The sequence below is a fragment of the Vigna angularis genome, chromosome 1, assembly GCF_016808095.1.
Source record: "Vigna angularis cultivar LongXiaoDou No.4 chromosome 1, ASM1680809v1, whole genome shotgun sequence".
Taxonomy (NCBI): domain Eukaryota; kingdom Viridiplantae; phylum Streptophyta; class Magnoliopsida; order Fabales; family Fabaceae; genus Vigna; species Vigna angularis.
The window spans coordinates 5,509,449-5,522,878 of record NC_068970.1 but is presented as its reverse complement, the minus strand read 5'-3'; the positions used below and the strand labels follow the sequence as shown (position 1 = coordinate 5,522,878).

General features: G+C 47.3%; 1 protein-coding gene across 1 annotated transcript; it reads left to right on the top strand.

Moving 5' to 3' along the window:
• The first annotated feature begins 1,868 nt into the window (after window positions 1-1,868).
• On the top strand, window positions 1,869-3,371 carry LOC108322684 (uncharacterized). Its single transcript, XM_017554854.2, has one exon. The coding sequence runs from the start codon at window positions 1,869-1,871 to the stop codon at window positions 3,369-3,371; it is 1,503 nt and encodes a 500-aa protein (XP_017410343.2).
• The last annotated feature ends 10,059 nt before the right edge of the window (window positions 3,372-13,430 follow it).

The window sequence follows — 13,430 nt, the reverse complement described above, 5'->3', positions numbered from 1 at the left end:
TGTTGTTATCGAATGGCATACTTATAAAGAAAATTTAGTAGTAATATTAGCCTAAAATATCTAAAGGGTATCTTGGTTTTCCAATAGATTTCAAACATAAGTGTTATATAAAGACCGCAACAAACTTTCAGTGTTCTAGATAATGTTTATGCGTACTACAAAACTTTAAATTAAAACATAGATTACTAATCTGTTTGTAATAAGAATATTTTTTATCATAATATTTATCATATTCATAGACATAAAAGTTATTAGTTGTCTTAATAACTTAAGAATCTTCCTACTGAAATTATAAAATCATACTATTGGTCTAATCTTTCAATCAGAACAATACAAACATTAGGATATGAAGGGTGTTACTCGTAATTATAATGTAGGAAAGAGTTTAGAAGCCTAGACATTGTCAAAGAGCTTTATGCCGGTATGTTTCAAAAAATTTCCTTGTATGAGAACTGTCCTCTTCTTTAATGGACTTTTAAAAATTGAAACACTTAAAATATCTGAAAATAGACTATTTGGTTTGGACTTTTAAAAATAGAAACCCTTAAATTGTCTAAATATAGACTATTTAAGTACCTATAAAAAGACTTGTTCCTTTTCTTTACATACTTCCCTTAAGCTGCCTAAAAGTGAGTCGTTTAAGCATTCATGGAAAACTTTTTTTGTTATCTACAGTTAAATTATTCCATCATGGATAGCCTCTCTCATCCACTTATCTGAAGTTATATGTTTTTTTGCTGTAGCTTATCATGTACAATCAGAAATTTTTCAACTTGAAATCATTCTCTGTAGCACTACTAGTTGAACAAAAGATCCACTGTATAACACTAGCATATAATATAATGGTTTTGTATTGTATATGTACCGAACTGATATTGTGCAAATTGAGAGAAAACTTATCGACATTAATTAGATTCATCTAATAATTCAATTAAGCTGAACATATTTGTACCAAGGAGTGCCGGGCGCCGTACAAAGGACGCCCGTGAGAAAGGCCGTCCACCCGGTTCGGCGCCCACGCCACATCCAGAGGGATAAATGCTCGACCGCCCAAATAGATACGGATTGAACCTAGACTCCGTATAAACTCTCCTACACTAGCAAGTGTCGGGCGTCGTACGTAAGGACGCCCACGAATAAGGTCGTCCGCCCGTCTCGGTGCCCACGTCGCCCAAAGGGATAAGGGCCCGCCCACCCAAATGGGCAGAACCTCTGTTTGTAAGAGAAACTTTGAAGAACTCACATGGAATTCCATCACCACGGGACAGCCCCGCACTCTTTACACTCACAAAAAGTGTTCTACAGGAAAATGCTGAGAGACGAAACGTCTGGTACCAGGGAGTGCCGAACGACCGCGTAGAGGATCGTCCGCCCAATTTAGTGCCCGAGTCATCCATAGGTAAGGCGGACGCCCGTATCATTTGGGCAGACGCCCATATCACACTGACCGGCCAAATCACTAATCAGTGTGGCTTAAGTAAACTAACCTGATTTAAAGGTAAGTAGAAATTAGAAGCTATTGGGCTGTTGGGCCGTGATTAACTTTTCACTAATCCCAAGCCCATAGCGAAAACTATAAATACAGGTTCACGGTGAGTGGTAGATAGGTTACATTGAATGCACATTTATTGCTATTCCCTGAGAAAAGCCATTGATCTGAAACTGACTTTGGCATCAGAGAATCTTTTGTAGGTCTCCACCCCTCCGGATCAAGAGGAGAGTCAAAGCTCGAGAAGAAGATCCGCCGCTGAGACAAGATCGCAGGAGAACTTGAAGGTTTGGAACAGCACCGCCCTACACATCCAAAACATTTGGCGCCCACCGTGGGGCCGTGTGATTTCAAAAACCCAATGGTGACCACGAGAAACATGAGCATGGACGACCCCGTTGAGATGATTCGCGCATTGCAGCAGAAAATGGACGAGATGCAGCAGCGCCACGAGGACGAGATGGCGACCGTAAAGGCCGACTGCGAAGTCCGGATAGCCCGGGAGGTTGGACGAATAGACGGGGGAGAGCGAGTAAAGGATAAAGGAAAGGAGGTGGCAGGAGAGCGCCCGCCCCCAGATACCGAGTGTGATAGGACTTGGAGGCCCACCGGATCTGAAGCAGAAGGAAGAAAGGCTAAATTGGTGCATGCGGAGAGCGCTGCCGAGGACGGGCGGATGGTAGTCAAGTCGGAGCCTTCATCCGCCTTATTGCTTCCATTCACCCAGAACATAATGAATGTCCAAATCTCGGAGCAATTTGTGGCTCCGCAGTTCAAAATGTATAACGGGACAACGGATCCTGCGTCCCATATCCAGACGTTCTCGAACGCAATGGCGTTCCGAACGGGCAATGATGCCATTTGGTGCCGAGCGTTCTCGCTCTCATTGGAGGACGAAGCATTGGAATGGTTCAATACCCTCCCCCCTAATTCAATAGAAAACTTTACCGGGTTAAAGCAGCTATTCATTAAACAATTCGCGGCCAGCAGTACCCAAGACTTGACCGTATTCGAATTAATGACCCTCAAGCAGGGGAAGGATGAAGCGCTGCGGACGTTTATGGACATGTATCAGAAGACCGTCCGGCGCGTGAAAAGCCTGACGCCAGAGCTCGCCCTTCACTATATCCTGCCGGCTCTAAAGCCGGGGCCGTTTAAGGATAGCGTCTGCAGACAAGCGCCCAAAACAATGGAAGAGTTGAGGGAACGAGTGGCAGAAAAGATAAGGGTGGAGGAGATGAGGCTCTCCTACAAAAAAGAAAATCAAGAAGCCAGGGAACCAAGGACGGACGGTAATAAGCCCGGCTCGTCGACGGGAAAAACGTCTAGTCCTAGGCCTAGAGAGCAGAGAAAGGGACCTCGCTTCCCACAGTATACACTTCTAAACGCCTCGAGGGAGAAAATTCTCCGAGAGGCCCTGAGTGCAGAATCGATACCGGAGCGGGAGGGAAACCCAACTCCGAAGAACGCTGATTGGAGCAAGCACTGTGCATACCATAAAAATATAGGTCATACCACCGAGGAGTGTTGGACCCTCAGGGATAAAATAGAGGAGCTCATCCGGGCAGGAAAGCTTAAGAAATACGTCCGTGATGAGCGCCCGCTGCAATCAACCGATCGGCCTGCTCAAAGGTCGGCGTACCGAAAAGATAAGCCGAGGAGCACGAGAGCGGAGCGACCCCGCTCAGAGAGGCGACCGAACCGAAGTCGAAGCCGCAGCCGGGAACGCCCCTTGAGAGGACATATCAACACTATTTCTGGAGGATTCGCGGGAGGAGGATCGTCCTCCTCCGCCCGTAAACGCCATGTTCGAGCCCTCCAGTCCGTGCATTTAGTAGACAAGCCACGCCGCTCCATGCCGCCCATCACCTTTTCGGATTAAGATTTTCACGCCCCTGATCCTGACCAGGACGACCCAATGGTCATAACGGCAGAGATAGCGCGGTACGGAATCAGCAAAGTTCTAGTTGACCAGGGAAGTTCGGTCAACATCCTCTACTGGAAGACCTTCCTGCAGATGGATATCTCAGAGGACCTCATCGTTCCTTATGATGGGCAGATAGTAGGCTTTGCAGGAGAAAGGGTAGACACTAGGGGGTACGTAGAATTGAGAACAAGGTTGGGAACCGGACGTTCTAGCGAAGAGAAGAGGGTCCGGTATCTGCTGGTAGAGGCTAACACGTCGTACAACGTACTGCTCGGAAGGCCGTGCCTAAACGCGTTTGGGGCAATCGTCTCTACCCCTCACCTCACGATGAAGTACCCCTCCGGAAAGGGAACTGTCTGCACGGTCCGGGCGGACCAGAAGACGGCCCGAGAATGCTACGCGGCGGGGTTGAAGCTGCACGTTCGACCAGTAAAGAGGCGGGCGGCCGGCTCTGAGGTCGCCATGGCAGACCTCGACCCAAGGACAAATACCGAGGACCGTCTGGAGCCTATTGGAGAAACCCAACCTATCTTGATAGGAAGGGAGCCCGCTCAGACCACCCTCATCGCCAGGGAGCTGAACCCTGAGGTGGAAAAGGAGCTGAGGGCACTCCTATGGAAGAACCGGGATCTATTTGCGTGGACGGCAGCTGACATGTCGGGCATCCATCCCGCAGTGATGTGCCATAAGCTCTCGCTTTTCCAAAACGCCCGCCCAGTCGCTCAGAAAAAGCAAAGAATGGGCGAGGAGAAACGACAAGCTGTGGAGGAGGAAGTAGGGAAGCTGAAGAAAACTGGTTTTGTTCGGGAAGTCACGTACACCACGTGGCTAGCTAACGTGGTTATGGTGAAAAAGGCTAGTGGAAAATGGCGCATGTGCACTGACTACACGGACCTGAACAAAGCCTGCCCGAAAGATTCGCACCCCCTACCCAGTATAGACGCCCTTGTGGACGGCGCTTCTGGGCATCGAGTATTAAGCTTTTTGGATGCATATTCCGGATACAACCAGATACCCATGTATGGGCCGGACGTCGAGAAGACGGCATTCATAACGGAGAAGTCCAACTTCTGTTATGAGGTCATGCCATTCGGCCTGAAGAATGCCGGGGCGACGTACCAGCGCTTAATGGACAGGATTTTCCGGGAACAAATAGGCCGGTGCATGGACGTATATGTGGACGACATGGTAGTCCGGTCCGCGGATGGAGATGGGCACCTTAGAGACCTTGAGGAGGTGTTTCGACAAGTGAGGAAGTTCGGCATGCGCCTAAACCCCGCCAAATGTACATTTGGGGTAGCTGCCGGAAAGTTCTTGGGATTCATGTTGACATCCAGGGGGATCGAGGCCAACCCGGACAAGTGTGAAGCGATACTACAAATGCAAAGTCCGACCACCCTTAAGGAAATCCAAAGACTGGTCGGACGCCTCACCGCTTTGTCCCGCTTTATCCCCAACCTGGCGGATAGGATGAGGCCGGTCCTGCGAAAATTGAAAAAAGGGGTCGGCCCGCCCTGGGACGACGAGTGCGAACGAGCGTTTCAGGACGTAAAAACCATCCTTGTTAACCCACCGGTCATGAACCGCCCGGTCCCAGGAGGAGATCTGCATATTTTCCTGGGAGTGTCAGAGACGGCCATCAGTGTCGTGCTAATGCAAGAACGGCCTCAACCGATGTTAATTTATTTTGTGAGTCACACGCTCCTAGACGCCGAAACCCGATACCAACGGGTAGAGAAGGTGGCCTTAGCTTTGTTGCACGCCTCCCGAAGGCTTCGCCCTTACTTCCAAAGCCATCAAGTGATAATGAGGATCGATTTCCCTATCTCCAAGATCCTCAGGAAGCCGGACTTAGCCGGACGGATGGTGGCCTGGGCGGTTGAGCTCTCAGAGTTCGGTTTACGGTATGAGCCGAGAGGATCGGTCAAAGGCCAACACTTAGCAGATTTCGCGGCCGAGTTACCACCGTCCGGCCAGGACGAGTGGAGCTTGTATGTGGACGGAGCGTCCGGTCGATCGATCAGCGGGGCCGACATCGTACTTGAGGGCCCCAACGGATTCTTGTTGGAACATTCCTTGATCTTCAAGTTCAAGGTATCCAACAATCAGGCCGAGTATGAGGCCCTGATGGCCGGCCTCGAGCTGGCAAAAGACATGGGAGCAAGAAGAATCACCTACCGGACGGACTCAGAGCTGGTGGTGGGTCAAATGAACGGCAACTTCCAAGTCCGAGAGGAACGTTTATTGCGATATTTCCAACGAGCAACGGACCTCGCAAAAGCGTTCGATAAAGTTGACATACAGCACATTCCCAGGGAACAAAACACGAGGGCGGACGTTCTGTCTAAGCTTAGTTCGGGAAAAGAAAAGGGACAGTTAACTACTGTCGTGCGGCATGTTCTACTTCAGCCTTCAGTAGAATGTTCGGCGGTATCCGACGGGGGAAAGGATTGACGAATAGAAATCAGAGAAATCATGACTCGCCAAGATGAAGGGCGGACGGTAGGACCGAGCGAAGCTAAGAAGGTCGCCCGGTATCTTGTGGTGGGGGACGACCTATATCGCAGAGGATTCTCCTCCCCTCTCCTTAAATGCTTGGGAGAGGCAGAAGCCCATTACGTTATGGACGAGCTCCATAATGGTATTTGCGGCCTTCACACAGGTTGACGAACGCTAAAAGCCCAGCTACTGAGAGCCGGATATTACTGGCCTACTGTGGAAGCGGACACAAGGGCGTTCGTCCAAAGATGCGTTCGCTGCCAAGAGCATTCCAACAACTCCCACCTACCGCCGCACGCCCTCCACTCAATGTTATCCCCGTGGCCGTTCGCCCAATGGGGTATGGACATCGTAGGACCGTTCCCGGTAGGACAGGCATAGAAGAAATTCCTCTTGGTAGCGGTGGATTACTTTACCAAATGGGTAGAGGCCGAACCACTGGCAACCATCACGGCCGCCCAAGTTCAGAAGTTCTGCTGGAAATTGATATGTCGCTTCAGCCTCCCTCGATCGATCATCACAAATAACGGCCGGTAGTTTATTGACAAGAAACTGGCCGAATTCTTCAAAGGGTTGAGGATTAAGCACGTCACTAGCTCGGTAGAACACCCCCAGACGAACGGACAAGCGGAAGCAATGAATAAGACCATAGTCTCGGAGCTTAAGCGGCGCTTGGAAGAAAAGAAGGGAGCGTGGGTGGACGAGCTACCCGAGGTCCTATGGGCGTACAGATGCACGCCTCATGGAACCACAGGCGAAACCCCTTTCAACCTAACTTATGGTACTGATGCCATGTTACCGGTAGAACTGGGGGAACCGTCCCTAAGGCGGCAAGTCGAAGACCTGAACCTCAACGACCAAGAGCTGAGAATCGAGTTGGATTCCCTAGATGAACGACGAGACCGGGCGGCATTGAGGGCCGAAGCATGCAAGCGCATGGTTGAAAGAAAATACAACTCCAAGGTCCGGCCAAGAAGCTTCCAGGAGGGGGATCTAGTGTGGAGAAAAGCGGGCGACGCCCGCCGAAACCCAGCACATGGGAAGTTTGCGGCCAAGTGGGAAAGGCCATTCCGTATAGTGGAGACCCTAGGAAACGGGGCCTACAGGCTAGAACGCATGGACGGACATCCCATCCCCAACACTTGGAACACCACGCATTTAAAGTTTTACTTCAGTTAATTTCCATGACTTGATGTAATGTACCCCCACGATTAATGAATCAAGATATCCATTTTCTCCTGTGAAGCTAACTTCATTTTGTAGACATCTAATCGAGAAAGAGTGTTCCAACGAGAACAACTCTCAGCTTGGCCGGGCAAGAAAGCGAAGGACCGTCCATCCCAGTAAGACCAAGCTGGTGAAAAAGAGTGTTCCAACGAGAACAACTCTCAACTTGGCCGGGCAAGAAAGCGAAGGACCGTCCATCCCAGTAAGACCAAGCTGGTGAAAAAGAGTGTTCCAACGAGAACAACTCTCAGCTTGGCCGGGCAAGAAAGCGAAGGACCGTCCATCCCAGTAAGACCAAGCTGGTGAAAAAGAGTGTTCCAACGAGAACAACTCTCAGCTTGGCCGGGCAAGAAAGCGAAGGACCGTCCATCCCAGTAAGACCAAGCTGGTGAAAAAGAGTGTTCCAACGAGAACAACTCTCAGCTTGGCCGGACAAGAAAGCGAAGGACCGTCCATCCCAGTAAGACCAAGCTGGTGAAAAAGAGTGTTCCAACGAGAACAACTCTCAGCTTGGCCGGGCAAGAAAGCGAGGGACCGACCGTCCCATTAAGACCAGACCGGTGAGGAAGGGTTCCTTCGGGGACCACTCCCAATTCGTTTGAGTAATGGAGCGAAAAGCTAAAAATCCAAAAGCTAAAGCATTAACGTCCGCCCGGGAAAAGTAAGGGCAATCCCCACCCCGGCCGGACCATTATTAAAACTTGGTAAGAGTAAAGGCGCATAAAAAGAGACATGCCAAATTAGAGGAGATAACTGTGTATTAATCATTCGCGCTAAAAGGCGCCCAGATTTACAAAAAGACCGCCCGGCCAACATCTGGGCAATTCGAGACGTTGGACGGACGGCCGAATGATACACATCAAAAAATCAAAAGAAAAAGAAATCCTAATTGTTTCCCCCGGCAGCGGCCTCCACGGTCGGCTCGTCTTCCTCGGCGGCATTCAGATCCACCAGGACGCCGTCGAAAACGTCCTTCTCTATATCCACGCCAAGAGAAAACGGATCCTGGACGCCCGCCAGAAGAGTTACTTGACGAAGGGCTTTGTTGAAGCCTTCCTCATGTTCAAACAAGATTGTCGACTCCAACTCAGCAATTTGCTCCTTGGCCTTGGCAAATTCAAGAGTGAGCTCCTCATTAGCCTTGGCACGATCCGATCCGGCCTCCCTTATGCGGGCTACCTCCGCCTTCAGCTGGCGACCTTCCTCCGCCAAGCGCTCCTGTTCGCCCCGGGCGGCTGCCAAACCTTCCGCGGCCTCCCTCCTGGTCTTCTCTAGATCGGCCTCCAGCTGCTCGATCTTCTTGTCATATTCATCTTGGTTGAGGACCATCTCTTCCAAGGTCTGCTGAAGGGAGGCCGAGTTTTTCTTCTCTATGTCGAGTTCGACATGAATCTCCGCCACTCCGGGGCGGTCAGCGAACTCCCTAAGATACCAGGCCAAGGCGGACGTCCGGGTAGACATCTCCAGCATAGCATTGGTCAGCTCCAACTCAGAAAGAGGCTCGATGAGCGCCCGTTGGGAGGAGCTCATATGAAACTTAGCCCGGTCGCTCATGCTAAAGGCGGGGCTAAAAATGCCGCCCGGTAGAGGGACGGCCGGGGTCTTCCCCCGATCTTTCTCCTTGTCTTTGCCCTTCCGGGCCTTCTTCGAAGCCGAACGAGACGACGAGCCCTCCTTGTCTCTACGCCCCTCCGCAGCGGGATCTTTCCTCTTGCGCTTTAAGGGATCAGCAGAAACCGTGGCCGCCTCAGACAATGGGTCCACTTGGACGGCCGCCAATTCTGGTTGAGGATTGGGAGGCGACACCTTGATGTTGGAACCCCCAGTCTTGTTAGCAGTGGGGGACTCCTACCTTAGGAGTAATACGAACAGTCGTCTGGCGGCCGCCCAAAGGAGGAGGACGGGGCACGTTCGGAACACTAGTTGGCCGGGCGGTCGACGAGCTGGCCCCGGACTTCTTCCTGTTGGCGAAGAAGTTGGATTTGCGGGAGCCCGGGGTCGTCATTAGTTCTGCAAAAAACAAAAAAATTCAGAAAAATTAACGTCAGTATGCGAAAAACAAACACACCCAATGTGACAAGACCATACCGAACGCCTTTGGTCCACAATCCTCGAGACTAAGGCATTCGACCAAGTGACGGGCGGAGATCCGGCGGGGGAGGGCGTTAATGGTGCGCACGGCCTCTAGGTCGGGTGCTGTCAAGGCCCCTATAGAAGTCGCCCTTATTCGTCGAGGATCTCTCGTCCAATAGAATGGGAACAACGGCCTCCCTTCACCATCAGAAAATTCGTGGAGGCCGGCTTTGTTAATGATCATTTTAAAGTAATGTTGCTTAAAATTTTTGAAGGAATCAGAGAAGGGGCGGAAAAGGGTCTTGTCCCGCACCGACGTAAAAGATACCCAACCGCCAGAAGGAGAAGGGCGGACTTCGAAATAATAAAAGAAGACCGGGATGGTGGGAGTGACGCCTACTGCTAAACACATCGCCAGAAACGCCTGCACGGCCGCCCATGAATTGGGGTGCAGCTGCGTGGGAGCCACATTAACTTCCCGAAGAACGGCCGTTTGAAACTTAGTAAAAGGCACCCGGATAAAAAGATGGGTGAAGAAGGTCACGTACATGAAGAAGAAATCATACGGACTAGACCGCCCATCATGAAAGACCCTCTCGTTTAACAAAGTCACCCCAGCACGAATTAACCTCGAGTCTTCCACATCCCGGACGATATGGGTATGGCGGACCCTCCATTCTAACTCCTTGCGGTAAGCATAGCAGGAAGCATATCGGCTAGGAACGAGGGGAGCCAACTCAGACACCATCGCCCCTTGACCGTCCGGTTCGAAGGGGGACCCGACTACACGAACACCGCCTTTGAGCAGGAATAGAGGCACGCCGTGGAAGATCCGGTCGTTCGTCGAGACCGGTGACTCAGGGTCCGCCCCGGAAGACCCAACCGCCTCCTCCAAAAAATGAGAAGAAACTGAGCTAAGAGAATCGCTGCTGTCGCCCCGCGCCGACCCCTCCCGGACTCCGCCCGACGACCTAGAACCTGACTCAATGGATACAGATGCCATTTATTACCTGAGGGAAAAAGAATCTTGAACTCTTGAGTAATGAGGATAAGTGAAAATGACCTCGTCTAATCCGCTATTTATAGGAAAAAGTTAGTAACCGTTGGGTGTATCCTGGCCGTCTGGATTTAGCACGACCAATGCTCCGGATTTGGCGACGCTTCACCTTCCGTCAATGGGAACGCGCCACGTGTTTTCCCGCCTAAAATCCAAACTCAAAAAAGCCCACTGGATAAAGCCCAATTGCGGGTTCCTGACCCGACGCGCGCCGTATCCAAAATCCTACGTTCACTATGTGCACTAGGACTTGGGGGGCTTGTGTACCAGGGAGTGCCGGGCGCCGTACAAAGGACGCCCGTGAGAAAGGTCGTCCGCCCGGTTCGGCGCCCACGCCACACCCAGAGGGATAAATGCTCGACCGCCCAAATAGATACGGATTGAACCTAGACTCCGTATAAACTCTCCTACACTAGCAAGTGTCGGGCGTCGTACGTAAGGACGCCCACGAATAAGGCCGTCCGCCCGTCTCGGTGCCCACGTCGCCCAAAGGGATAAGGGCCCGCCCGCCCAAATGGGCAGAACCTCTGTTTGTAAGAGAAACTTTGAAGAACTCACATGGAATTTCATCACCACGGGACAGCCCCGTACTCTCTACACTCACAAAAAGTGTTCTACAGGAAAATGCTGAGAGACGAAACGTCTGGTACCAGGGAGTGCCGAACGACCGCGTAGAGGATCATCCGCCCAATTTAGTGCCCGAGTCATCCATAGGTAAGGCGGACGCCCGTATCATTTGGGCAGACGCCCATATCACACTGACCGGCCAAATCACTAATCAGTGCGGCTTAAGTAAACTAACCTGGTTTAAAGGTAAGTAGAAATTAGAAGCTATTGGGCTGTTGGGCCGTGATTAACTTTTCACTAATCCCAAGCCCATAGCGAAAACTATAAATACAGGTTCACGGTGAGTGGTAGATAGGTTACATTGAATGCACATTTATTGCTATTCCCTGAGAAAAGCCATTGATCTGAAACTGACTTTGGCATCGGAGAATCTTTTGTAGGTCTCCACCCCTCCGGATCAAGAGGAAAGTCAAAGCTCGAGAAGAAGATCCGCCGCTAAGACAAGATCGCAGGAGAACTTGAAGGTTTAGAACAGCACAGCCCTACACATCCGAAACAATATTAATAACTATGTTTAATAGAATTGAACTATGATTAAGTCGAACCTAATCAGAAATGTATGAAAAAATCTATAAATAGAAAGTAAAATTATAATTGTTAAGACTTTTGAGAAACATATTTATTATAACATTTATTATAACGTTAATGGTTAAACAATTTATTTTCTAACCAATTTAAGTATCAAAATATTTTCAACAAGTATACTCGATCAGTTGAAAAATACAAACAATAAGGGAATGAAAGAAGGAATGAAAACGATTAGAAGTGAAAACTCGAATCTATATACACCCGAAATAATTTTATTTTGTTTCTATACACAACAACCATACAATATACCAAATCCTCACCTCCTCGTTGTTCATGAAGCAGAAAACATACTGCAAAAAAATGTGCCAAAGGCTTCTTTGGAGTTGTGTTGAAAACTTAAACCATGAGTAACACCTATGCCTAGGGTATGTGAATGTTATTCAAATGCAGAGAACAATTGTTTCAATGATTCCTCTTCACCAAGGATACTAAATCTCATCCAACCTTCACAAAATAGCTTATAGTGAGCAACAATGATACCAAATCTCATTTAACCCAAATAAAATATCTTGTAGTATATTTAAATAGGAAATTTGTATAATTTTAAGATGGATTTATATGTCACTTTTATAGACACAAAATCAACTTGTAGTATATTTACCTGCCACTTGTCATTAGATATTTTCTACCACACAACTTTTATGGGTCAATTACATACTACACTATTGGTAACTACAATTGTCTATACGTACATTATATCAATTTCAAAACTATATAAATCAATGCAACATTCATAATTCTTTGCTTTTAAAACTTAAATACAAACAAAATCATTTGAATTATTCCTTTATATATCTATATAATTCAATTTAATATTATCCAATCATATATTATAAATATAATATATTACACCTATTTACATATCAATAAATAAAATTATATATATATATATATTTTATTGTGTGATGATATCGTATATACTTTTTTATCAACAAAAAGTATTATATCTATACTAGAGTACTAGGAATGTTCAAACATGTATACCTTAGAAGTTTACATATATTTAGATGTGTGTTCTTGCCACTCCTAGTATCAAACCTTCACAACAAAATTTTGATTGTTTAGCGACTATCTGCATCATATATTTACAAAAATTGTGAGTCTTATAACTATGTCTGCTAGTAATGAGGCAGCATGACACCAACCAATCCTAACCTTTAGTTGTAAACTGTGACTTGGAAGCAGTTTCTTCAAAACCTGCTTTATGTATTGTCACAAAGATTTGTTATTTCATTAAATGTGCATAAACCATGTTATCACAAAAAAAAAAAAAAACATGAGCTAAATATTGTTGTTTATCACAATTTTTTCATTAAATGTGCATAAACCACTGGTTGAATACTAATAATTGTGTATTCAAAATGATGTAACATCATGCTTTGGACAAAATACATCAACTCATTGGTTTGGAAAAATATTATCTTAAATCATATTTAACCAATTATAGAAATCTGAGTTGAATAACCTCACTTGACAAACTTTTGCAGCACTGGTGAACCATTAACCCCTGAAAGATATGACAGTATTACAAATTAGAAAGCAACATATTTTTTACTTAAATAATTTTTGTAGCCTTCAAATAATTTTGACTGAAACAATAATATAAATAAATGGTGCAGTTGGGGAAAACAACATTATTTCACACAACAATTTCTAGGTCTTCATCTTTATTTAACTAGCATATATATGCAGATAAGGTGTTTGGGCCCATTACAATATGCAGCTTTATAACCATGGAGAGTCATGTAACATATGATTCAAGATGGTTGTTGAATAAAATCAACATATCATAGATGGAACTCAATGCCGCAATTGATAATGTCATATTGAAAATAGACATATATATATATATATATATATATATATATATATATATATATATATATATATAAACATGTAACCCCTGCTTGGAAGGAGGTGTTAGAAATCTCTCAATTAAAGTA